The sequence below is a fragment of the Neopelma chrysocephalum genome, unplaced genomic scaffold (genome assembly GCF_003984885.1).
Source record: "Neopelma chrysocephalum unplaced genomic scaffold, ASM398488v2 Primary Assembly neopelma1_44, whole genome shotgun sequence".
Classification (NCBI taxonomy): Eukaryota; Metazoa; Chordata; class Aves; order Passeriformes; family Pipridae; genus Neopelma; species Neopelma chrysocephalum.
In genome coordinates this window covers 16886479-16913347 of record NW_020897703.1, presented here as the reverse complement: position 1 = coordinate 16913347, position 26869 = coordinate 16886479, and the positions used below count along the sequence as shown (strand labels likewise).

At 37.5% G+C, this 26869-nt stretch overlaps 1 protein-coding gene across 3 annotated transcripts in view; it reads right to left on the bottom strand.

Annotated features, from left to right (window-relative positions):
• FIGN (fidgetin, microtubule severing factor) overlaps window positions 1–26869 on the bottom strand; it is a 105520-nt gene that overhangs the window by 49008 nt on the left and 29643 nt on the right. Inside the window, exon 1 of one of the 3 annotated variants that reach the window (XM_027678731.1) lies at window positions 17094–17143. The exons of the other annotated variants lie outside the window; for them this stretch is intronic. Within the exon in view, the coding sequence (XP_027534532.1) occupies window positions 17094–17112 (19 nt within the window). The 5' untranslated portion in view covers window positions 17113–17143. Of the gene's footprint in view, window positions 1–17093; window positions 17144–26869 lie in introns of those variants that run through there. 3 annotated transcript variants of the gene reach the window in all.

The window sequence follows — 26869 nt, the reverse complement described above, 5'->3', positions numbered from 1 at the left end:
CCAGCAAGAGATGCTCAGAGCCTGGAGAGGGATCTCAAGTCAGCAGGGGAGCAGCCGAAGAACAGCACAAAGGAATTCCAGCCACTCCAGTCAATAAGTCAGCTTCATCAGGGACCAACTCAAATGCCCCTACACAAATGCTAGTAGAATGGGGAATTGAGAGGAGGTAGAGACATGCACACAGCTGCAGGGCTATGATCTTATTGTTAGAACAAAGACAGAGTGGGATACCTCCTATGACTGGAGTGTTGGAATGGAAGGATACAGGCCCTTTAGGAAGGACAGACAGGGAGGATTAGGAGGGGGTGTCAATGACCAGCTGGAGCATGTGGAGGTCTGCCTAGGGATTGATGAGGAGCTGACTGACAGCTTAGGGGTCAGGATTAAAGAGAGAACAAGGACAGATGACATTAATTGTGGGGGTCAGCTACATGCCATCCAGCTGGGAAGACCAAGCAAATGAGGCCCTCTGCAGACAGACAGAAGGAGCCTCATGTTCCCAAGCCCTGGTCCTCATGGGGAACTTCAACCACCCTGATACCTGTTGGAGACACAACATCGAAGGGCATAAGCAATCCAGGAGGTTCCTGGAATACACTGAGGTTAACTTCCTTCCCCAAGAGATCAAGAGATAGAGGAGCCAACAAGAAGATGTGCTACGCTAGACCTTGTTTTCACCAACAAGCAGGCGCTGGTGGGGAATGTGAAGTTCAAGGGCAGCTTTGGCTGCAGCATCTATGAAATGGTGGACTTCAAGATCCTTAGGGAACTGCAGAGGGCACACAGCAAGTCACTAACCTGGACTTGAGGAGAACAGACTTTGGCCTCTTCAGGGGAACTCTTCAAGTACTCTCCATGGACAGTACCATGGGATAAAGCCCTGGAGGGAAGAGTGGCTGAAGAAAGTTCATTAATATTCAAGGATCAGGAGCAATGCATCTCAACAAAGAGGAAATCAGGCAAAAATGTCAGGAGACCTGGTGTGGATGAACAAGGAGCTCCTAGACAAAAGTCAGTCACCAAAAGGAAGCCTACAGAGGATGGAAGCAAGGACAGGGAACCTGGGAGAAATACAGAGAAATTGTCTAATCAACCAAGGATCAGGTTAGCAAAGTTAAAGCCCTGATAGAATTAAGTCTGACTAGCGATATCAAGGGCAACGAGAAAAGCTTCTATAGGTATGTCAGTGACATAAGGAAGACCAGTGAAAATGTGGGCCCTGCTTGGAAGGAAATGGGACACCTGATTTCCTGGGACATGGAGCAGGTTGAGGTACTCAATGACTTTTTTGCCTCAATCTTCACCACCACGTGTTCCAGCCCCACTGCCCAAGTCGCAGAAGGCAAAGGCAGGGACTGGGAGAATGAAGAACCACCCACTGTAGGAGAAGACCAGGTTCAAGAATATTTAAAGAACCCAAAGGTACACAAGTCCACAGGACCTGATGAGACACATCCTCAGGTCCTGATTAGGTGACTAAGCCACTATTCATCATATTTTACAAGCTGTGGCATTCTTCTAAAGTTCCCACTGTCTGGAAAGGGGAAATATAATCCCCATTTTTAAAAAGGGAAAAAGGAAGACTGAGGGAGCTACAGGCCAGTCAGACTCACCTCTGTACTTGGCAAGATCTTGGAGCACGTCCTCCTGGACGCAAGGCTAAGGCACATGGAAAATAAAGAAGTGACTGGTGACAAGCCAGCATGGCTTCACTAAAGGCAAATCATGCCTGACAAATTCGGTGGCCTTCTATAATGGGGGTACAGCACTGATGGATAAGGGAAGCACAACTGACTTCATCTACCTGGACTTGTGCAAGGCATTTGACACTGTCCTGCATGACATCATTGACTAAACTGGAGAGGCATGAATTTGACAGAAGAACCACTTAGTGGATATGAAAGTAGTTGGATAGTTGCACACAAAGACTTGCAGTGAAGGCCTCAATGTCCAAGTGGAGACCAGTGACGAGTGGTGTTCCTCAGGGGTTACTATTAGGACCATCAGGGTTTAACATCTTTGTCAGTGACATGGACAGTGGGATTGAGTGCACCATCAGCAACCTTGCCAACATCACTCTGTGTGGTGCAGTTGACATGCAGGAGGGAAGGGATGCCATCCAGAGGGACTTTGACACCCTTGAGAGGTGGGACCATGTAAACCTCATGTTGTTCAATAGGGCCAACTGCAAAGACCTACATGAGGGTTGGGGCAGTACCAAGCATAAATACAGACTGGGTGGAGAATGGATTGAGAGCAGCCCTGAGGGGAAAGACTTGGGAGCATTGGTTGACAAGAATCATAGAATTATTTAGGCTGGAAAAGACCTCCAAGATTATCAAGTCCAACTTCAACACGATCTGGCAATGTACTCTTGCAGTCACGGCTGCATCAAAAGCAGCGTGGCCAGCAGGCTGAGGAAGGTGATTCTTGCCCTCTACTCCACTCTTGTGGGATCCACCTGGAGTACTGAGTCCAGTTTTGGGGCCCACAACACAAGAAAGATGCGGACCAGTTGGCAAATATCCAAAATGTTTTCCAATTTAAGCCATGTTTTATAACAAATCTGTAAAGTTTCAGAGTGCATTACAGAAATGCAAATCATAGAACTGGTGAATGCAGTGCCTATAAGTAATAAATAATTGAAATAATATGTACTGCTGATTCACAGCGAAGGGAAAAAGGCCTACTGCACTTGACTGATAGAACTACAGATACTGCTGAAGACAAGAACTTCACATGTTACTATTGAGACTTACAATCCCCTTAACTGAAGACCAAATCCTAGCTAGCTAGAAAAGGATAGAATTAAAGCTCAGATGTATCTGAGAATCCAGGATAATATACTGTAATCCAGCAAACAATATATAAAAAAATGCTATTCAAAAGCATTAGATTCTCTGAAGATTCATGATATACCAAGTTGCTGTCCTTCCTTATTTATGTTCTACAGGTGTTGCAACAGCTCTATACTGGAAGCTCCTGCCATAGATGTTGTCCCCAAAGGTCTCAATAGTATGAATTATAGCTCTTCCATAGCAGTCCAAAATATTACCGCTTATTTGTCAAGACCCTGTTGACAACACTCCACTCCAGGAATACTTTCAAACTGTTTTGCACTTTCTGGACAACATAGGTTATTTATGGGAAAAAAATAAAAAAAATAATAAAAAAAGATGCCTTATTTTACCTGCACTATTGTGGCAGAAACAGCTCTCTTTCCCTGCTAAAACATTGAACTTCCTGAAAACATACCAAAAAACCCATTAGATGTTGTCTCCTCTGCTCTGTGCAAATATACACAAAAAACAGTTCTGTTTGCATTAAATAATAAGAGGTGAATCACATATTTTTAATACACTATTTTCTAATAATACAGTTGTTAAAATGGAGTAGTGGAATAACAATCTTTCCCTTGGACCCCAAGTTTATCCCTTCAAGTTACAAAAACGAAAACCACAGAGAACTGGCAAAAAAATTTTATCACATTATTGTTGGCACTAAAACAGAAGAACTTTTAATGTATTTCAGCTGAAATCATATGATCTAGTAGTCTGGAGGAAGGGCTATTAATAGCAGTCAGGGCAAAGAAGAGAAGAGAACAACTTTCCTCAGCCCAGAGCTGGGCAGCAGGTTCTCTGCAACTCTTCTACTCCACCCACCCAAGTGCATGAGGCCAGTGGGATGGGAAGCCCAGTGGCAGTGGGCTTGCAGGGATAGTATTGGACACCAGGGCTCGGCAGTTTCTGGCAGCCCACCCCAACTACAGCTACGGACTCACATTGCAGCCCTCCCAGCGCCAGCTGACCCCACTTTTGATCATAGTACATTTGAAGAGCTTTTAGGCTACTTCTGTAACAGACTGTGTGTTATTGTACTCAGGATTGGAAAAGACAACAGAGACAACACCGAAAAAAGTAAATTGGCTATGAGTAAGTCCCTATCTCCAATTTGGTACCGATAACATATTCCTTTAATGAGGGGCAGCAGAGAAGAAAAAAAAACCACAAAACAACCAAGGAAGATAGAGAAATGGCTTTCATCAACAGAAATGCATACATCAGCCAACAAGCTGAATAATCACAAAATGGGGGAAAACCCTGATCCAAGCATTAATAATTCAATTAGTATTCATTGAAATAACATTGATTTTAATTAATCTATTTCACATCACTGTTCATATCCTATGTGCTTTCTATTACAGCTTAAAAATCATTAGTGTATGAGCCTGCTAAGTACTCATATCTTTAAAAATAACAAAAGGGAGACATTAACTTGCTGAATAAATATTTAAAGCCTCAAATAGTCAATAAAGAAAAATGAAATGTAATTACTTGTCACCGTGCATTACCAATATGGAATACACTAGTATGTTGCCAGCTGTTTTATATACATCATCTGATTCACTGGAACTTCAGTATATTAAAATATTGGTAAAAACTGCATTAGCCACCAAAGTATATACTTACCAACTTGTATTTGCACAATACAATAGTTGGCACTGTTCAGCGACTGAAGTAAAACACTCCTCCATTTACTCTACTGCTCTGCTCTGAGCTCATCCAAAATACACAGGAACAAAAAAACTACATGTTTCTGCCTGAAGTAGGCCCGGCAGATCAATAGAAAATATCTGTGTCCATCACCAAACCTTGCTGGAGATGATGTGGAAGAAGGCAAATTTCTGCTGGAAACTCCAAGAGTCACTGTAATTCCCAAAGCTCTGTGCACCACGGCCAGTCAGAGCCAGCATGCAAGAACTTCACTTCTCTGCTTTAGGACACAGTTTCTCTTTTTTGTGTTGGGTAATGTTGACACCCTGGCCCTGGCCCTTTGGCAAGGTACCTTACCAGTGAGACCCCATCAAGCTGGATAAAAGAGGAAGAGGAGAGATGTGTGGGCGAATATAATTTGATAGAGAGCAGCAACACCAGTCTGAGCTGTCTGGTATACTAAAATGATTTTATAAAGAGATGAAAATAAATATGCTCCTCTTTACATTCACTTGTTACTTTTTGTCATAGTGATATAGTGAATCTACAATTATTGTTACTATTTATTTTATTTATTCTTACAATACATTGAGGAAAATTCTGACTTAGGACAGTCTGATGTTCTTCTGTCTAATTGGGTAACTACTAATCAGAGATATGACAGTTCAAGTGCTTGATTTATAAACAAGGGGTTTTGTTACTTATAGGTCTTTAATTAAGGTCAGTTCTTTTTTTTAGTTTCCACAGGTTTAGATTTCATTGCAAGGCAATCAAAATACTTTAAATCTTTTCACTGCCAGTCATCTGTCTTTGCCTAAGAGAGCCTTTCAAATCACGGCTTTTAACTTATTCTTGAACAATGCCCATACTTGTTCTCTTAATTGATACTTGTTTACACTAACGATTTCTGCTATGTGTGAAATACTTTCATGTGTAAAATAAACTGTAAGTAGCATTTCTCCATCTCCACCCCAAACTCATTATCTAAATGCTACAGGTTATTCTGCATTTCTATATACACAAAACACAGAAGTGCTGATTTTCTTATTTAGTAACAGTTGTGGTCACCTTAGGTGTGCCAGCAGTTCAGCAAGGGGCACAGGCTGCCACTGCACATTATCACAGGATAATAGGACAGAAGAATTTACATTCCAGATACTTTTCAAAAAAACACCATAATTGGCTTATCAACAGTACTCAACCAAGCACAACATAAAGCTCAGGCACAAGCTTATTTCACATATGCATACCTATCAAATATATATATGTATAGATAGCTATCTATATCTTTTTTCCACATCATGTGTAATATTGAAATACATTACGTTTTCCATTGGCATTACACACCTTGCACCAGCCTGCAATATGTAGATATAGTAAGCACTATCACTTAAAGCACATAAATCTTTGCACACCACCTCTGTAAACAACCTCAGTGCACTCCAGTTTCCACAAAAGTATGTATTTGTTAAAGCTTTTTTACCTGAAAAAAGAAAAACACTAATAGCACCATGGGAGTTTCAAGAAAGGCAGGCAAATTATGATCACATTTACCATCTAATTTGCTCTCTGAGGCTTGTTCAAACAGTGCAAACATTGTGCTCCTCTTCTTCATTTGTTCTGACAAGCAGGATGACAACTAATCACCATCAAGAGCTTTCCCACTCTCCAGGCCCCCGTTTTCTGTTTATTCAATTTGATGCCTTCCAACCAAGGAAACGGTTAGCCTTCCCTGCCACCCCAACTGAGAAGGCCAGCTCTCCAAGGCCAAATTTCAACTAGAACTCTTGTAGGGTGTGAATCCACAGTGCTAAGCAGGAATAAAACAAGCTCTTTCTGCTGTGCAGTGTGTGATAGCACTGGCAGTGGATTCTGTATAGGTTGACAAAACACCTAAAAGAGACAAAGAAGGTTTTAGACTGGCACAGAAAAAGGAGCCAGAGGAATGGAGAGACATCCTCTACCCTCTTCCTTCATTTTTCCCAAAATACAGATTTATGATCTACCAAAGTATTGCCATGCATATCCTAAAATGTGCAAAAATAAGACAGACAATTAAATTTAAAAAAAAAAAAAAACAGGAAAAAAAAAGCAAAAAAAAAGGCTTGGAGAATACTGGAAAATTACTTCAAGAATGTCTGTCCTTTGACAGATCTTCTCTCCAAAACTATTGCACTGATTGGCCTTCATAAGACTCAGCCACACCTTGGCTTAATGAGTTAATCCAGTGTCATTGTCCACATGACCCCTCTTCACCCAGAGCCTGAGCAAGACAACACAAATTGAAATGAAAAAGATTAAGCCATAGTACCCCATATGACCATTGGGCTATAACACACAGGGGATATCACTCTTTAGCAGATGCATAAGCCATAAATATTTCAGATGGGCCACTTCTAGTAAACTTAAAAATGAAAACTACGTTAAAACTTTGATATCTAAAAATGTAAAAAGTATGTATGCATATGCAAATAAGGACTCACTACAATTCAGCCTTATTGAAGAGAGGTCATATCATAACAGCGCATAATGTTAAGCAACATATATGGCATAAACAATCACAAAAAGTTTCATTGCTTCTGCTCTCTGATACTCTATTATGTCAGACAGCACAAAGGAAATAATGTTAACAGGCAGTTGGCTAACTCTAGATCCATCAGTTTTAAGAGGTCTTGAGCTTCACATTGACCAAACCCACATCAAAAATTCTTTTTCTTTATAAGCACTTGAAAAATGCAGCTAAGCATTAACTGATAGAAGGTACTTGCTCTCTTATCATGACTCCTGTCCCTTTCTCTGCCTGCAAGCAGCAGCCCATAACCCCAGCCAATGCCACCAGTATCACTAACCAGCACCACTGCATCTGATTCATCTATACAAAATACTGGCATTAGAAAGCCACCTGACTGAAACACTATTCTACTTTTTCAAAGGTTACTAAATGTTTTCCAGGACCTTGCAATCCTGCTGCTTACACATATAATTAAACAATCTGCACCAGAAGACATTTTGAGTTAGGTGATTGTTCATGAAATACTGTGAAAACTTGTCCTAATAGAAAGTGCATGTGTGAATGTGGTGTTTCATTTTCTTGGTTCACCTCCCCACCCAACATTATCCAGGTATTTTCACACCCTTTCTAACATCAGGAGGGGTTTTTTTCTTTCTAAAATCTCACTCTTATTAATGCCTGTTCAGGAAAAGATCTAGAAATAAAGTATGACAAATGCAAATATATTTGGAGTCTCATATATGGCAAAGGGATAAAACAGGCCATGTATAACCCAAAACCACTTCTTACAAAAGTACTATTAGAAACAGAGAGGAATTTTGCAAACTAAAGATGGCAAAGGTTTCAGTGAAAGGAGGCATAATAAAATTCTTTACAAAGAGGTTGGTATATTCTTGGGAGGGATGGAGGAGAAAAAAGGCCATTCCCTTAGTTCCTGCTGCTTCCAAAAGTATTTGCAATTTCCTTTTATTGAAAAAGATGTAGGGGACAGGAACATCAAGGCTGTTGTCTCTGCTGCATGTTACATGAGGGCCTTCAGTTTGTTCTCTATTACAATGATAAACATCTTCATGGCAGTGAGAGGTTCCCCCACATCACTCTGCCATCCATGCATCACACCAGCCTATGGACCAAAGAGGTGGATTTTCTGATTTAATGATAGATCTGGTAGCCTAATGGATTTTAGATTAGACCAGTCCACTCTCATGTCAGTGTATAATCTTCAATAAGTGTCTGAGTCTGAAGATGTTCAGTGGTAGCGCTGAACTACTTTTTCCAAAGGCTTCATATGTTATTTCTATAGGTTATGATACTTAAATGGTCCATATCAAATTCAGAGATGTTTTTTCCTTTAGCCATTACTGCTGTTTCCTAGTGGTTGGCTCATTTGTGATTTTAATTTGTAAAGATCAATTAAGCCACTATCCCCAAGGTTGCATGACACTGTAGAGCTGCAAAAGATGAGTTATGGATTTTTTTCATCTCATCTGCTTCACAGCATTAAGTTCAAGGATCTTAAATTCTGAGCTTTTATATCAGAGATAGATGTTTGCAGAAAGAAGTTGAAGCCCAAAAGTAACTTTCTTTAACAATTAGTATCCTGTGCAATTTCAGTGATGTCAACAGAATCAAGGGGGAGGTAAATAATGTGTGTTTTTGGCAGCTTTCCCTTTTCTGCCAATTAGAACAATTAGACTCTAAATTTCACATTGAGCTAAAAGAAATTAGCAGTGTTGTCTTGGTCAAATGTTAAAGTAAATAGCACTTGAAGCATTAATCATAATTGCAGTTTTCCAAGGTATTCATATCACATTCCCATCGGCTCATTTTCCCATGCTTACCGTGGTGAATGTATTTTGATGAGCGACATCTGCTTTGTCTGTGCCAAAGGAGAGAGCTGGGTCTCAGCTGCTAAAGCAGTTGGACCCACCTTCCCTAGGAGAACCCTTCAACTGCTTCTGGGAGGCACTTAGGTACAGAGGAGCAGAGCAGGTGGGAGCAAATGGTAAGAAGACAATTGTTTTCAGACATTCTTCTCCAAGTGGTGGGGAGAAGAGAGCAGGGTGCAGAGATGGGTGAAAGGTAGACTTGGGCTCCTAAGGAAGAAAACACATCTGAACTCTGTGTTGATTCTTAGATGGCTCACAGGGAGTATTTTTCAAAAAGTGTTATAGCCACTACAAGGCTCTTTATAGGGAAACAAAGACTTTCTTAACGGGGAGGCAGGCTGCACTTTAGGAACGGTACTCTAATTTCTAACTATAGCCACCATGTTATAAACAAGCACAGACTGCAAGATTTTTCAAGTTAATTAATGCTTGCCAAAGATGACAGGATAGGCAAAATTTGATTAAAAATGTAAGCAATATATTTTGACGTAATAATTTCCCCTTAAAACAGTTTCAGAGAGATGCTCTTTCAGTACTGTAAATGTGTAGAGGATACTGTCAAACGTCCTCAGGTCTTTCCATTCCTTCTAGCTCTGAAGACCTCTCTGAGGCCAACTCAAACTCAATCCCAGTGTTTCCAACAAATGCCCTTCTGTGCTGCATGGGGTTTGCTTACAAACTTTTGTGAGAAGTGGAAACCCAGAGACACAAGTGGCAGTACATGGAAGAGGAAGTACCTCTGAGCAGCCACAGACCACTGAGAACAGTTGTTAAATAGGAGTTAAACTCAGAGTCCACAGAAATCCATGGGAATTTTTTTACCAACATGAACAAGGCTTAGATTGTCTCTAAAATACTGTCAAATAAGCAAAGCCAGATGACTTCAAAGAGACTCATTATGCTTCAGATGCAACAATCCTAGGCGGGGCTTGAAATCATTTTAGATTACAATTTCAGGTGGAGGTCCTGTCAACTTGGTTTTCCACTAAGGGTAGGTTTCCTTATAAAGTATTCTCTTGCATTTGAACTTTGCATGAAAATCCATATTTCTAACACATCGTAATAAGTTTTTAACAGCTCAACAGGTTAATAGGAATTAAACAGCCCACACCCTTGCAGTGACTTACATACCACAAATAAGGACATGTAAGAATAGACTGAAGTAGAAAGGAGTCACACAGTAAGAGAACTAGGAAATGCAAATATTTTACTGTGTCTTACTATCAGCAGGTTATTTTCAGAGGAACCACAAATGACAAAAATACAAAGCAAAATACAAATACTAATTGTTCTTATCTTTTGTCTGTACTCTAAATGCCTGAGGTAACTATTTAAACAAACATTAACAAGTGATCTTAAGTAAAATCATCTTCCAAAATGCCTCATGATCATCCTATACAGTGGACCAGTCTCAAGAAGCCACATCAAATAAAACAGGAAGGATTAACTTCCTGTTCAGCTACTTGTGCAGCCCGTCTCAAAAGCAAAAATTATAACCCCAAGTCTTGTTGAAGAAAGAAAAGCATATTTCTGTCTTTAAAGCAGGCACTACTATAAGTCCCCTCCCAAACCACATAGATTGTCAGTATAGCCAGTGCAGCAAGTCAAATCAGAACACCCTGACTGCAGGGCACCAGCCCTGCCCCTACATACACTACTCCATTCACATGCTGGTCCAGGGCACTGTGCATCAGCCTCATCAGTTCAAAGCAGAGTATCATCATTCTTCCATTTTAAGTTAAAAAGCTAACTAAACCTATATTGCACAAAAAAGTCCTCTGTAGTAGATTTTTTTTCTAAGTTCAATAAGAAAAGTATTGTATCAAGTGGGAGTAGCTAGGTAGTCTTTATTGGGCTCATAAAAGATTATGATTTTGCCCTATTCTCTATATAAGTGAATTTCTTAAAATATCATTTTTAAAATAGCTCTTCTTCTCATGATAGTGTTTCTTTAATATATTAACTTTCCCACATCCCATACTTTGATGGTTCGGCAATTTTCTAGCTCATTTTAAATCAGTTTTTGACAAAACAATACCAACAGTTCAGTAAGTGTCCCACTGCATTTTACAATTTACGTTTCTTTTTGAAATACCCTTTTACTGAATAGCTTTAGCAACTAATAAAATTCTTCAATTTTAAGCCAAAAGAATCACATTAAGCACTAAATTCCTGAGGAAGGGGGAAGGACTAGCGATATTGACTGTTGACAGTAGATTTACAGATTTCATGCGTAACCTACTGTGTGCTACATTTGATGCTTTGACATTCAAATGTGTACATATACATATGTGTATATATACATATATATGTGCTACATGTATGTAAATATGTAAGTGCATATTTATGTATGCATACACTGATACATATACACAGACATATATAAATGCATATAAGCCTCTGTCGTTAATTTTCTCTGTCTGGTTAAACAATAATGAACAAAAAAATATACTGGAAGGTCACCACTATGAAATAAAATATATTCTTATGTGAGCGATAAGATGCAATAACTAAGCTGAGTAGAACCCTGCTGAAGACACATAAACATTGTTTACATAAATTGTGTGTTTTAACAGTGAAGTGAACCACTAATAGCATCAATCCCAATCTGTGATTTTTGGTAGCTTCCCATCACTAACACCATGATAACTATAAATTTTATATATTTATTTATATATATTTATACATATTTATTTTATAAATTTATATTTATTTTATAAATTACAAAGTCCTATTGCAGTCTCACTTTGGAAGAAAACATACACCCTTATAAAGAGTGCTTGTCTAAAACCAGCGACATAAGCAGAGCTGCAGATTCAACTGTTTCAAAGATTTACCACACTTAACTCCTAATATCTGTCCATCCATTGGAGACAACCTTTCTCACCTGAAACAGGAGCAATTTTGGTCTGCTTCAGTACAAAGCAAAGTGAAATATCTTAGGTTAACATTTTCTTTACTTCAGCTGTGGTACTCTCCTTCAACTTCCAGATGAGAGAAAAAAATAACGGCTGAAGATTGGACCTTTCTAGATGGCCCTAACTCATTCCACAAGAGGTAACTTGACTTTTGCAAGAAACAAGTGTTTTATTTTAAAATCAAGTTCTGTAAATCTTTCAAATAATGTGTTTTAATTCTAGTATGGACAAACAATGTTTAGACTCTCTGTAGCCTTAGCATTTAATATTAAATACATCTTCTCCGCAGTCCATATGAGACTATTTTCTTTAAACACGAGCTAAGTATTTTTTTCTTAAATATTTGCATTAAAGAGTGAGGTCAGCTCCAGAATTCCTAGAAAAGGGTGCCACAAAAAGTCACCTAAGAATGACACCAAGAGAAGGGCCATTTATATATATACTGTTTATAAGTATGAACTACACAAATATATGAACATGTATTTTCATAAATTATACATATGACAGAGTCTTAAGTTTAATTTATTTCATAAACAGGAATGTTAGTCCCTTTACTCTAATCCCTTTTATACCAAAGACAACTATATTAATAATTTCATTTTGGTAACTGTCCTGGTAAATCACAGAATGGGTGATGTTGGAAGGGACTACAGTAAAGGATCACAATATTTATGCTACTGTAGTTTATGTTACTTATAGTAACATAAATATTGTTACCATTTCTATTTCTTCTAAAAAGGATAAAATACTTGGCTACTGAATAACAAAGATGTTTCCAATTTCTCCCATCATTCGAAGCAATCAGTGTAAAAGAGAAAAAATTCAAGAACTAAAACTAATCCTGTGAAGAGTCTGCCTTAGTGGCACTCATTTTAGAACCAGCTGCCTTTGCACTTGGATTTATAATGCTAATTATCAAGGTCATCACAGATTTGTGTGATATTTTAGGGTTTCTCTCTGCTTTTCTATTAACCTGAGAAATAGAAGTGTTCTTCCTTAAAATTATTATTCTAAAACCCTAGAATATCTTAGAACTATACTAGAGAGCTGCCCAGACTTACTCTCTTCAACAGCCCCCCCCTCTTAATTTTCAGAGGTTACAAGAATCAACTGCTACAGCTTTTACATTGTGAGATTAAGCTGCTCTTCTCCATAAGTAATATGTTCCTCCATTGCAACATATACTTTCTTAAGTATTAGTATCATCTTTGGGAAACACCCAATCTTGTTTTCCTATTCATTAAGATATTGGCAAAAAAAATTAGGTAATTCTCAGGCTGTAACTGAGATCCTTAAAAAAAACCAGATCTCAGCCTGTTTGTAGTGAATCAGACTCTGACAGGGCAACCTTGATAAAGAACCCTTTTCCCTGCTATTTATTGGTGATGGATGTCCCATTCCAAAACACTTTTGTCGCTAGGCCAAGAGAATTCTGGCCATTTGTGCACCATTCAAACCCTCCCAGTTCCCTTCAGGCTGGCAAGGAAAATGGGTATCAGAGGTATTGCGATTAGGACAGAGGGGAGATCTTTTGAAAAAAAAACTGCAAAAAAACCATCTCTGAAGTATCTTGAATTAGATCTAGCATGTGCACATACTTGGTAGTAGACCTGGGAATTCTTCATGCCCGCATTTTCCCAGATAATTCTCACTTAAGGTCTACAGAATCAGTGATAGGTAGATCATCTAATTAAAGCAAAGATCTTTGGGTGAAGCTAAGCCAGTAGAATAACTTTTGCTGCTACTGTGGTGGGCTACCACTAGGGAAAGACAGAAACTAATGAAAATTTTCCCTCACATGCCAAGATTGTCACTGGACTACTGACACAATGATGATAGGCTTACAAGAGGTGATAAGACTACAGACAAATGGTGATATCATGGCATTCACCTTTGTGCTGTCCTTCCTTGTGTCTTTAATATGTCCCTTCAAACAGGTCATCTGCAGGAGTGATGAGGAATACTCATTTTGGAGAAAGATACAGAATAAAGTGATCTCATGTGCGTCAGGTGATGAAGTCTCGCTGCGTACACCGTCATACAGGAGTGAGAGGAAGAAGAGTAAAACACTTTCCAAAAATAAACAGAGCAAATATGGTGCCAAATCAACACTCTCTTCCCCAAATAATTAATAAGAGTGAAATTCTATATCCGCAGGACAAAGGTACCAGCAAAAGAGAAAGGTAGTCAGGTGTTTTAGATATCAACTGTCTCTGAAGCACAGGATACACATATCAGCTTTCAGTAAATTCAGTTGAAGGTGGCTATGAAGTTATTCCAGAATTTGAAGAACGCTGTTCTCTACACTTGTGCGATAAAGGAAAACAAGTGACATAACTGTTCAAATTGAAATCAGAGAGAAGTGGATTTAGAATTGCTCTTGGATTGAAAGAGGAAGCCAGCGCAGTTTAGTGGACATTATTGAAGGCAAGAATTGTTTGATGGAAAGGATGAATACTTACAGAAGCCAATAGACTTTTAAAATTAGAAAGAATTCAAAATATTACAAGAAATATTACAAGAAGCATTGACCAGAACAGGATAGAAATTTCAAGCTGGAATTTAACAAAAACACCTCTTGGAGTTGTACCTGTTTTGACAACTATCATGTGGAAATGCATGGGTTAACACAGAGGAGAGAAAAGCAACAATTGCATCATTTTGCAGACAATCAGCAAAACCTACAGAGCACATATGGTAGGGACAAAGAAATAAATTACAGTAGTACCACTATCAAAGAAGAATTATTCACAGAAGCAGTAAACACCTTCATAAAAGAATAACTTTTTTTGGCACTGTCTTCAACCAGACAATTTTGATGATATAAAACACACAAACATCTTTTTTTTTTGGGTAATGATATTTTGAACTGGAGTGGGGTGAAAAGCCAGAGAGCATGGCCAGGAAGTTCCAAGCAAGAACCAGTACTTTCAAAGGATAAAGCTAAGCAAACCTGCTACATTCTAGAAAGCAGAAACAACAAATCTAGACAAGAAGTTAACTGGAAAAGCTGATTTCATGGTGAGGCTATCACTGACAGGCTCTATCAGACATACAACAGTATAATGATGCTATGGAATGAGCTCTGGAATGAGAGATACATGTAAAGAACTGATGATTTACACCTGAGAAGTGTGTTTCTAATGAAAATCTTGGACAAGGCAATCGGTGTTTCATTTCTTTGCTAGTATATGCATCAGAAACTCTTAATATTTTCTATGGGTGTGTGAGTGAGAATAATACTGACATAATGATCCTACAATGGTCTTCTAAACACAGAAGTAATAAAGCTAAAACTTACCTACTGAAAAAGCCTTTACAACATTTTGGTATTGAAAAGAACCCAGCATTGACAAAAATGGATCTTAAGCTATCTCTGTCTTTTGCTAGAAATGCTCAGCAAACTTTCCTTCCTTCCAAGGTAGATATAAGTTTTTCCTCTTCCAGCAATCAGAGGACCATCTGCAAGCTGAGGTCAAAGCTCGAAAAGCTTTAGCAGTTGTAGACATTGTCTAGAACATGGGACAAAATTTAATTGCTAAAGCTTTTGTTCAGAATGAAACACACTGGAGTACCCACTCTCCATATCACCAAGGAGGGAATGTTTAGTTCAAGATGAGACTGTGTCTAAATATACAGAATTTCTAAAGAATTTCAGAATGCATATCTAAGTATGCATGAAAATTATTCAGGGGCTGAAAAAATATCTCAGATAAGGGCCAAAAATACCCTGAAGTGGCCTAAAATGAAAGGCCAGAAATGGAATCTTCAGAGTTGTCCCATATGCCAAAAACCACAATGAATAAGTCAACACACGCAGCGTAAAATATTGACACTGCAGCTCTAAGTAGGATAGATTTGTTTACGTTGGTTGGGAAAAAAATACACTTTTTTTAGATTAATATTCTCATTCTGCTGAGCCAGCAGCTCCTAATAAAATGACATCTAAGAATGTGATGGTGTATAAGCAGTATTTGTACTAGATACAGCACAGTTGACAGTAATATCTGATAAAAAAAAACTTATTAAGCAAAAGTATAAGTTGCTGTAAGTAAATGGAATCATTTAAAAGTTTTATCCTCAAGACTAATGAATTTAATGACAATAATAATGCAGATACTGAAAAGGTTCAGTCCATGTTATAACACAGCAGTATCACTACTTTCCTTAATCCATGCAGGTAACTTGTGGCAATTTTTAAAGTGCTGCCAGAAAACACACAGAAAGAAACTAATAGATAATGTATATATGATATTAATAAAATCTGGGGTTCCTTCCCACTGCCACTGCATATAATGCTGTCTGTGTGTTCACAGTGGAAAACATTAGTTGAAAGCCTTAAAGAATGTAAGCGATCATCCTGGAATTGCTGGGTATTGTAAGATGGGAGGAATAGGGAATCCTATTTCAGTTTCAGAGACCCAAAGAGACCTTGGGCAAATAACAATAATGCAGTATTTAGACAAGTGAACACCAAACACAATCCAGTAAAAGCAAATGGGCTTTCTGGTTTTGATTAATACTGGATTCAACTTCTCAAATCTAAGTAACAGTGCAAAACATTTCAAAGTCTAACTGGATTAAGTAATAAAATCATTATTAAGCTGGTTGTGTATTACTTGAAACTGTGTTGAATTCTAACTTGCTTTTTTAGCAGAATGGTTACAGAACCTTGAAAAGAAATGGCATTGTGGATTGAACGTCCAAGTTCCCAAATCCCATATGAAAGAACCACAAGGAGCACCACAAAAGCTCTTCCACTTCAAGAAGGAACTGTCAGATAAGGTGTAATTTTTGAAAGCATCCTAAGAAACCAACTGATATGTGATAAAGTCATTTTCCAGACTGCTGTGCACTCTTCACCATGGTCAAGGAGGTGGCATTGGACTCTGCCTCCTGTCAGAGGAAGAACACTCCTAAAATTGTAATTTACACTCATTCAGAAATGAAATGCAAGGTTTATTACTCAAGAGCCTGGCAGCTGAACAGCAATATGCAAGATCTACCCTGTGAACAGTATGTACTGTAGGCAGAATTGTTAGAATGAAGGAAGACTAAAGATAAAGCCAAGAACTCCTGGTGAGATCTATCAGATGCTTATTAGCACAAGAGATTTCAAAAGCTACTTGACAGAAGGGATAAAACATCTGAAAATAATCTCAGATAGTGTACAGTCAAGGGGAAGACACAGAAGTATCAGTGCTGTGTTTGAATATAAGCTAAACATTTGTAAAAGCAGTCTGCAGAACAACTGATGTAAAAAGAAGACAAAAGTACTGACCTATTTCACAGATCTTCATGTTCCGACTACCTCATACAAGCTTTAAGGCTAACAGTTCATCTTCATCCTCTTTCATTCAAAATCATCATCCAACTTTCCTTTTCTTCTCATCTGCCAAGAAACCTGCAAGGCGGTCATTAATGTAATGCAATGTGGAAAAGCAGTTGAATGAAACAGTGTCACTGCATTCCAGTATGGTGGAAATTTCTTCCAAGAATCTCTATCAAGTCACCTTTGATATTTATAGTAGGTTTGCAGCTCCATCCCCCCAGTTAGCAAACTTCTGTGCATATCTACTGAAGAAGAAAGAAAGAAAAGAAAAATGCCTTTGCCTCAGGATAAATGAAAAGCGATTTCAATTATGGTTGTTCTTGACAATGTGTGGTGTGATAGGAACTTGCTGAAGACCAAGTCTCCGGCAAGATACATGGGTAGAGAGACCTTTGAGCATAACTATAGTTTTGTTAGGATGTTAATTAAAATCCATATTGATTCACAAAGTATACAATAGAAAATTGGTATATACTATGTCTGGTGCTGGAAAGTCATTCATAAGTGTACTCAGGTTCCACAGGAAACACAGTGTTATCACTGACACAATAAAGGGCCCTAAAACTAAATAAGGTACATGGCCATCACAGTACTATGCTAACTTGAAAGACAAGATGGGGAACTATGATTCTATTCTAACTCAATGGCATCAAGGAGACAGTAGATAAAAAATGGGACATGAACTACATGTTTATAAAGACTTTAAAGGAGAAATGACTTAAGCAAAATCCTTTCAGGGAGTATTCGATAAAAGCAATATGCCCACAACTTTGTCTAAAACCTCCTGAATGAAATTGTCAAAATCAGACATATTTAACCTATGTTGGTTCTTTTTCCTTTTTATATCACATATCACTGCAAATATTGATACTTTTCAATAACACACTATAAACTATTTTACTCTCTGATGGAGGTTACACAGTAAGTACCTTTTTTAAAACAAAACATAACCCATCCCAATGTTTAAATGAGAAGATGGCAAATTTCTGTGTCACAGGGATACAGACTTTGGCATGAATGTAAAGACTTTTCTTAGTTTAACTAGATAATCTTCAAATAACTACAAGTTAACTTACATATAATGCACAGAATTTGCATGATTTTCCCTTCTTTGAACAACTGGAAAAGACAGGAGGTTTCAGAGTAATTTTGTTAGGAGATGCTGTTATATAACTATGACTATATACAGTAAAGAGTAAAAATGTATGGTAGAAACTGCAAGGATCAAATTGCTAATCCAACAAATGGATGACCAGAAAATGCAGGACGTATTTACAGTGTTGATTAGGGCAAGAGAATTGAGAACATCCTAAAACACATGGAGCCCAGCAGTGCAATATACCCTACCAATATTTATTGCTGCCTCTGTAGAAGCAATTTCCATTTTGATGCGTTCTCTCACACATGATGTTTTGAAACAGTTAAGTAACATGAAAAATACAGGTTCAAGATTATATCTGTCACAGATGAAAATACAGCATTTATGCAGCATTACATAATAAAGCTACTGGTTTATGGACCCAAGGTCCTCTCGGGACTGCCATATATTTAGATGTTGTCATATGTGATAGATTTTTACATTTGCATATGGGAATTAAAAAGAACCCACATTAATAACCAAAACAAACAAAACATAGTTATTGAGTCTAAAGGGCTGAGGAAATTCAACAGTGACATTTGGTTGTGGTAAAGGTCACTTATTAGTTCACAAAATCTGCCTGGAAAGCCACCTATCTTAGCCAACATTTTATAAAGAAATCAAGGAGTCTGTTAAAACCACCTAATTCCAGGGGAGGGGGTTGCCAATACTGAAGGTAGATCTGCATTTGTACTTAAAGATGGGAGAACTGTGGGAACGGAAAAAACTAGTGACAGTTCTTTGCAAACTTATTTTAAAAACCAGGAATGAATTAATTCCCTCAAACTGTTTACTTAACCAGTATGTCTAGCTACTAATTTCTAAATTTTTAGCATGCTAATGTAAGTGAACATATTAACACTGATTTTTGCTAAATAAAATATCAATTTTGTGCAGATAATCAACACTAAGCACGGAGTCCCATAAATTTATGGAATTCAACAAATTTAGGGAAGAGATTACATGACATGGCATCTGCAGTAATAGATGACTGGACTGATGATCTTAAAGGTCTTGTTTTCCAAAACTATTACATATAAATTAGACACCAAGTTTCACTATTACCTTAATCAAGTTTTGGCCATGAATATTTAGAGTTGAAACATTAATGCATTTTATCACTACATTATCCAGTCTATTAAATGATAAATTCTGCTCAAGTCCTGCACACCACTATAGCTATCCCTCTCTCTCTTATGCTTTAACCTAACAGCGCAATTAGTCCAACCAAGTATTAATGCTCAGAATTTTGCTAGAGTTCTTCTCCCCCTAAGTATCACAGAATGTAAAAAATTACATCACCCTCACGTCTTAGCAGATAAGCACTATGTATTTTCTTCCATATATATAAATTAGCATGCAAAGATATTGCTACAAAAAGCTGTATTTAACCCAACATTCTGATATAGCTAAATAAATTTGTAGACATATAACATAAAAAAGTATAAATGTACACATAGCTATCCACATCTGTATTTATTGCCACATGATTTTGGAATAGCACATTTGATAAATGCAGTACACAAAAAGACAGAGGCAAAGGCTCCATTATTTACTAATAGTATGTACTTTTTTTTAGAACACTTCATAAGGTCCTGATTTAACCTACCTGACAATGCTGTAGAACTGGAAAATATAGACTAATTTCTAAGGCACAGGAAGTAAAGTAAATAAAAAAAAATTACAAGAGAGCACAAAATCCCAGGCCTCCCAGTTTTTAATAGTGAATTTAAATCCATTGAAAAGCTACTGGTCTTATTTTGGGGCATTACCTTCAGTTCTTGACCACTTTTTCATGGAAATCTTTCCATCCTCCCACCTCAAGAGAAAAAAAATATATTCAACTAAGGAAACCACATGCGCTTGTCAATAGCCTTGCCTGACAAAAAATAGGTCTTGCGATAGATGAGATACATACATGGAAAACCATTCAACATTTGAGAAAGGTGACTAAATTCACCAGCCTAGTGTCAATTTTTACTTCCTAGGTTTATTTTTTGAAGTTTGGGGGGATTTTTTTAAGGCCATTCATGAAATATTAGAAATGCCTGTCTTATATTAATGTTGTGCCCTCTGACATCCACTCAGTGAAAGATAAAAAGATGGCATTAAGTTTTAGCAGTGTAGTGAAACGTTGCGTGGTGCAAGGTGACCCAGTCTCATTTAACAGATTACCAAAATATAATCAAATAAAACCTATGATCTTTACACTGGCAAAAACAGTGCAGTAAGAGGAAAAATGTGATTTTAAAAACTTAAAAGACCAATTGAAATGAATCACAAATATTTGTACGATGTGGGTACTCTGCAGCTACCCAGTCCTTGTAAGAGCCTCCATATTAAGAGCAAATTTTAGTACAGGCAGGTTCAGCTTTCCATAAAATTTTTTCCTGCCACTATAGCTAACTCAAAGCAAATGTCCCAAACTCAATTAAACTGTTTGATTACACTAAAAGTAGTCCTTGCTGTTCATCTTAGTATCAGTATCTCCTGTCAGATAACTCATAGTTCACAGGGAACACATTGTCTAACTGCATTAATCCACAGCTGGGGTTAAAAAATAGGAAAAGAAAACTCATACCAGTCTGATGATGTGTGTGCAATTCGATTATACCATGATAAACTGCCTTGGGTTAAGATTACCAATAGCAAACTTTAGGAAACAGATTTTGTAAAACAGATCTAGACTTAATTGATACAATTCCTCTCAGATTGTTTTTGATTGTTACCCCTATTTTTGTACACCCTTCTCTAATGTGTTTTCTGATAGCTACTGACAAACTTGAGATATTTTCATTATGGACTTCAGCTGTAATCCACTATGGCAATTCCTCCATTTCTAAACCCTCACATTTAGTCCTTCAAATCCATTCACTGAGAGCTGCCTCACCTGCCACTCTGATTGCAATGCCTCCCAGGCCCCCATCAGCTCACCTCATCTATCCACTGTCACACAAACTTGGGCTTGATTTGTTGAAATGGAGGAAACTTCTACTAGGGTTGAATGATGTAATTTGGGGCTGAAACTAAGTTTTCTGGTTTGGATAGAGCATTAGGTGAAATTCTGTCACACAAATCCTGAAAGATAAACCAAAACAAAACTAGTAATTCATGCCTGCATTTTGCACACAATGACTCCTTTCAAAATAATTTTAAAGTGTTTTAAATTAATCAGAAGGGACCTGAAAAAGTGCAAGCAAGATTAAATGAAAAATTTCTATTTTTTTATTTCTAATTTTTAATATCTTTTGCAAAGAAGATAAGGCAATAACTAAATGTCCCACAGAGTTACTCAATTACTTGCATATTTATTGTTTATTCCCTAACAGTGAAACTCTTCTTCAGCACATAAATTTATGTTATTTCCAGGACAGACACTGAATCTAGAAAAGCTAAGTTCCTTCACCATCTTTGTTTGCAAAAAATGCACAAGAAAGCCAAGAAAACAAAAACCCATTGAAAGCAAGTTTGTTAAAAAATCTTTCTTTTGGAAAAATTAAAACTGATAAATAGATGTGCCAAAATATAATAAATGTTTATTACTTGGTTTTAAAATGCCAATTCTGTAGTGCTGCTTGTACTTGCTGCTGTAACCCAATCTTTAGATCTCATGAAATGATGGTGCGGTACAGAACACAAGTATTACAGCAACACTGGAAAAGAAGTTCAAGATTGCAAGATGTTCACAGTGCCACTTTTTTAATTCTAGAATTTTACTCACTAGAAATAGTCAAATTAAAGCAGTACAAACCTAAAAAAATTAGTTTTGCCCTGTATTTATACCCATATAGAAGAGGAAAAAAGGATGAAAATAAGCACAAACATCCACAACTTCAAAAGTGTTCTAGTAATACATTAGGAGATCTCTGCCCAGATTCATGCCACAAAACACAGGGCTTAAGAGTGAAAGTAAAAAAAAACCCTCTGCATAATAAAGCAGCAATAAAAATCCCTTACCAATTATTCTACTGTCTTCTCAAAATAGGAATAGTGTCTCTTATGCCCTACTTTTATCATTTCCTTTGCCCCATGTTAAAACGCCAGTGTAATTATCCTTTATAAAGGTTGACTGAGGTCCCCGTGCAAATCTGCTCAGGGTGCTTATTTAGTTGGCTTTTTTATTTGTGGAATTTAGGCAACAATGTTTCAATCTCTTTGTCAAAATAACTGCTTGATCTGCTTTAGTATTTTTACAATTGTCAAAAAAATAGCATTTTCTAGTAAACAGAGGGAGAGTAAAGTTAAATACTCCAATTACTTTTAAGAAGAGTGAAGCATAAAAGTTGTGCAAAGTAGTTCCTAATTTTGATGTATTTGAAGCCAACTCTCAATATTTAATGATTGCAGTATACCTGGAAATGTAAATCACAGTATCATGATATTAGGGAAAATTTTTCAAAATTTCCACAATGCATTTAAGTGCTACTGAAGATGTTTTGTTTCACATTAGTAGTTTTACACATAAATTCATTATTTCACAGTCTAAGGACTTTCAAAGCACTGGACATGATACAAAAACTTCCATTTTTAGAAGTGAGATTTCAACTTGACTAAAAGGAAGGTTTGCAGTGCTGAAAACTTGGCTGCTTTTTCCTAACTACATGACCTGGCCTAACAGGTAAAAAAAAAAAACAAACCAAAACCAAAAACAAAACACAAATAAACCCTAACCCAACCAACCAAAAGAGCCTCTCCAAGTACTCTGCACCAGAGATGTTGAAAGGGAATTATTAATACAGCTACACTCCATCCAGAGGAGCATCTCACTTTAAAAAAGTTGAAACTTCTTCATGTACTTAAAACCATACTTAAACATGGCTTTCCTGAATGAGGCTTTTATTATATAAGACAAAGATTGTTACTAAAAAGCTACCCTGCAAATGATGAAAAGCAATTTAAATGATACAAAAGCAACTTAAACTTAGGGTAGTTTCTTCCAGTCAGACATTTGTTCTAGTTCTCTCTCCAAAAACTATTGACTTAGCAGAGGTACAACTCATAACAAAACTGCACTTGCCACCTCTGTGCCTCCTGACATCAACCACAACCACCACCACCATTAGAGAGTAAAAGCCACAGAGCAGTCTGATGACAGAGCAAGGATGATGCAGAGGTGAACCTCAAAAGATGTAGATGACCACAGCATCCCACAGCCACTTTCCTGCAGCTCCAGAACCATAACCCCAGAACCTGGGTCCCTGTCAAGCACCCCATGAGCAGGACCACGGGGCCTTTTAGATGAGAGACAACCACTGTGAAACCTTTGTCTACATTCCTCAGCTGTTCCTAACTGCCATAAACATTGCTAGGATATAGCAGCTCTCTCTCTTTCCACCACACTAGTTCTACTTTGTGAGTCTGTCAAAAAAAAAAAAAACAAACAAAAAGCCCCACTCTTTTTTTTTCCAGAGAATAAAGTCTACCGTTCTCTTATCTCTGTCTTAAATACAGTATTTTTCGTTCTGGCAGAACATTTTGGGAGGTACCATAAGTAAGAATCTTCCCACTGACTGATTCCATGAAGACTGTGTCTTGGAAGGCTCTACTTTTATAATTATTTCCTTTTTAAAACTTTCTAATTCAGTACCCACAGCAGTATATGTATTCCTATGAAAAAGTCTGTATAAATTTACTGGAAATTACAATTCTAAGACACTTCCAATCTATGAAATTTGACAGGGGAAAAATATTACTTCTATAGAAGTTGATAGTGATTAAAAAAACTACAGAAGGATTACCACTGCCTATTAAGTGTGATAGTTCAAGCCATTTCTATGGAATTCTTTCTTATTTTATTCCTATTAGATCCATTAGCATAGAGCTAACATTAGCTAATAGCTAACAATTGTATATAGAGTAAAAAAAAGGCTCTCCCTGAATCTGCTTCAATGGCTAGACATTATGGCAATCAGTTAAAACATTCTTATTTGTCATTCAATGGCTTTACACAGTGCAAACAGTTACATCCCTTTGGAAACTAAACACCCTGCTGAGCACTGCAGTGCCTATGGCAGTGTGGGTGCAAAGGCTTCTGCCTCAATGTCTGCAGCTCCTGCATAGCTCCACACTCTACCATCCACTACTGATCTCTGCCAAGAGACAGACAGACAGGTCTTCAATCTAAGCTCTCGTGATTCTTGTTACTGTCATCATTCTCGCAAACGTACTTTTTTATTTCAGACATATCTTCCTACTTCACCCTCCAGATTCCTGGTCAGATCATCAACTGTTTAGGTACCTGAAATGGCTGATGGGCCTCAACCGCCCAATGCTTTAGTGAGCAGCCTACCAGGGCTGCTTTGTGGCAGCTGCAATGCTACACAAGAACTCAGATAACTTGCTTAGACCCAGTTTATCTTCTTCCAGGGCAATAAATTACTTTTTTTCTTTTTATTTTATATTCTTTTATGGAAGACAATTTTTCCACATTAAAAACTGGTTTGCAGTATTTTGTGGTCACTTACCAGTTTGTAAACCGTTATTTAACATCAAACATTTTGTCATAAGATCGTGCAAAGGCTTTCCTTGCTGCGCAATGACAGCCAATGTTCTCTCTTAATGAAAAGGATAGAGGCTTGGTTTAGTTCTATGTTAATTTTTTCCTCTAATTTTCATTTCTGTGAATACTGCCATAACACAGGAGTTACACTTAATGTTCTTCTACGTGTTGGTAAAACTACACGAAGTTACATGGCAAGCCTGTAATTCTTAATGCATCAAATTTGCTACTTTAGTGGTTGTTCATCCGGTATGATTTCTTAATGGATTCTTTTTAAAAGAACTAGATTGTAATTAATTGCAGTCCATGATTATGTACATGAAAAGGATTGGTTTGAACCTTTACCCTTGACATACACCAAGGTGAAAGAAAAGATACAGGTTACAGCTTAACAGTTTTACTTAGATAAATGGTGACATTTCTTAATAGAACCAAACAATTCTGTTTTGTTCAGCCAACTCTTTCTTCTTTTTTTTTTCTTAAACTGTGTCAAGCGGGTATTAGAATTGAGATGGACTCATTTTATCAAAGGAAATATGTGTGTTCAGCACCTTACTTTGCATGTAATAGTTTTGCACACTGAAAAAATCGACAGGCTGAAATTGTTAAAGAGCCTTCAAATATTTATTTAGATTGGGTATCAACCTTTATCTTAATTCTCTCTTCTTCCTCCCAGTTACTAACCTTCAGCTCCTCAGAGCAGGCTGAAATGTCATGTACTTAGTCTGTCCATGGGAGAGTTTTCCAGAATATAGAAAAATCAAAACCAAAAGCCACTCTGCTGCTGTTTATTTAGTTCTGTTTGTATGCAGCAGAGGGAGTTTCTAGAGCATTTTCATGCATATTCTCCTATCAAAAGTGTTCTCTATGAACAATTTTAAACTAGTAGCTAGTTTTTTAAATCTCTGAGAATAAAGAACCAGCATAGTTAAAGACAGAGAACTTGAGTTCTAATTCTTCAAAGTCTCGTCACGTCTTCACAGGAGGACTGTTTTGAACTTGTCAAACAAAGTCTTGGAACAAGGGACTTGGAAAACAGTGGGTACTTCTTATCATGACACTAATTTTTCCAGTCTAAGTTTTTCAGGTGAGATGATCTGGAGTCCTGTGGACAGATTTCCAACAGGTTCTACCAGAGGATATGAAAATTCTTCAGAAGCCTAGATCCAGTTTAAAAAAGAAAATTGGTGTTATTGTCATCACACTGCTACTGTCTCAACAGAAAACAATTTCAAATACAATAAATCCTTTCTGGCTTGTCCCCCCCCACTACCTTTTCAAAATTTAACCCTTTTACAAATTCACCTTGGAGTTTCAGTAATCCTATCTGACTACCACAAGAGTCACTGATTGCTAGATCAAAGTGCTACTCAAGCAACTTTTTCAGCCTCTATTTTAGCACCTGAAAAATAGGGCAAGACTTTTGGAAATGTGTGTATAAATACCTGAATTTGAATGACTGACATTTTTATATTGCCTTGTGTCTATCAGGTGTATTATGAAAAGAATAGTTTTATAGGAAGGTACAACTACAGCACAGCCTGAGGTGTAATTTCTATAGTTTAATCAGTGAACTTACTTAGCATTGCACGGTTCCATTCTCCTGGCTCAGTACGCCAAGACTGTTCATCTCTACAGAATCATTCAGCTAAACTTATTTCATCATAGTGGGAATATTAAAAAATAACTAGGCTTGCTGTGTCTATTTATCAGAACATGAAATACTGTGAATATTGAAGTTTCAATTTATTGCTGTGCTGGTCCTGTTTTAAGAGTAAAACTGAAAGGCATATTGTTGACAAAACAACTTGTAACTGCTTTGAATGCTATATCAGAGCCTGTGAACATACATCAGCGTGTTCATTCCCATCTAGCAGGAGACAATCAGAAACAGATCATGAGCAGATCCTAAGAAAAAACAGAAAGGAATTTGGATTTCCCATTTATTATTTAAAATGTGCACTCCACAACTGACAAATTAAAGGAGAGCTTTACAAGCATCCGGAGAGAAAGGAACAGGAGCTCAGCAGCAACTGTGCCAGCCCCATACGGCACCATTTGCAATATGGTCCTGAGCTGCCCATGCAG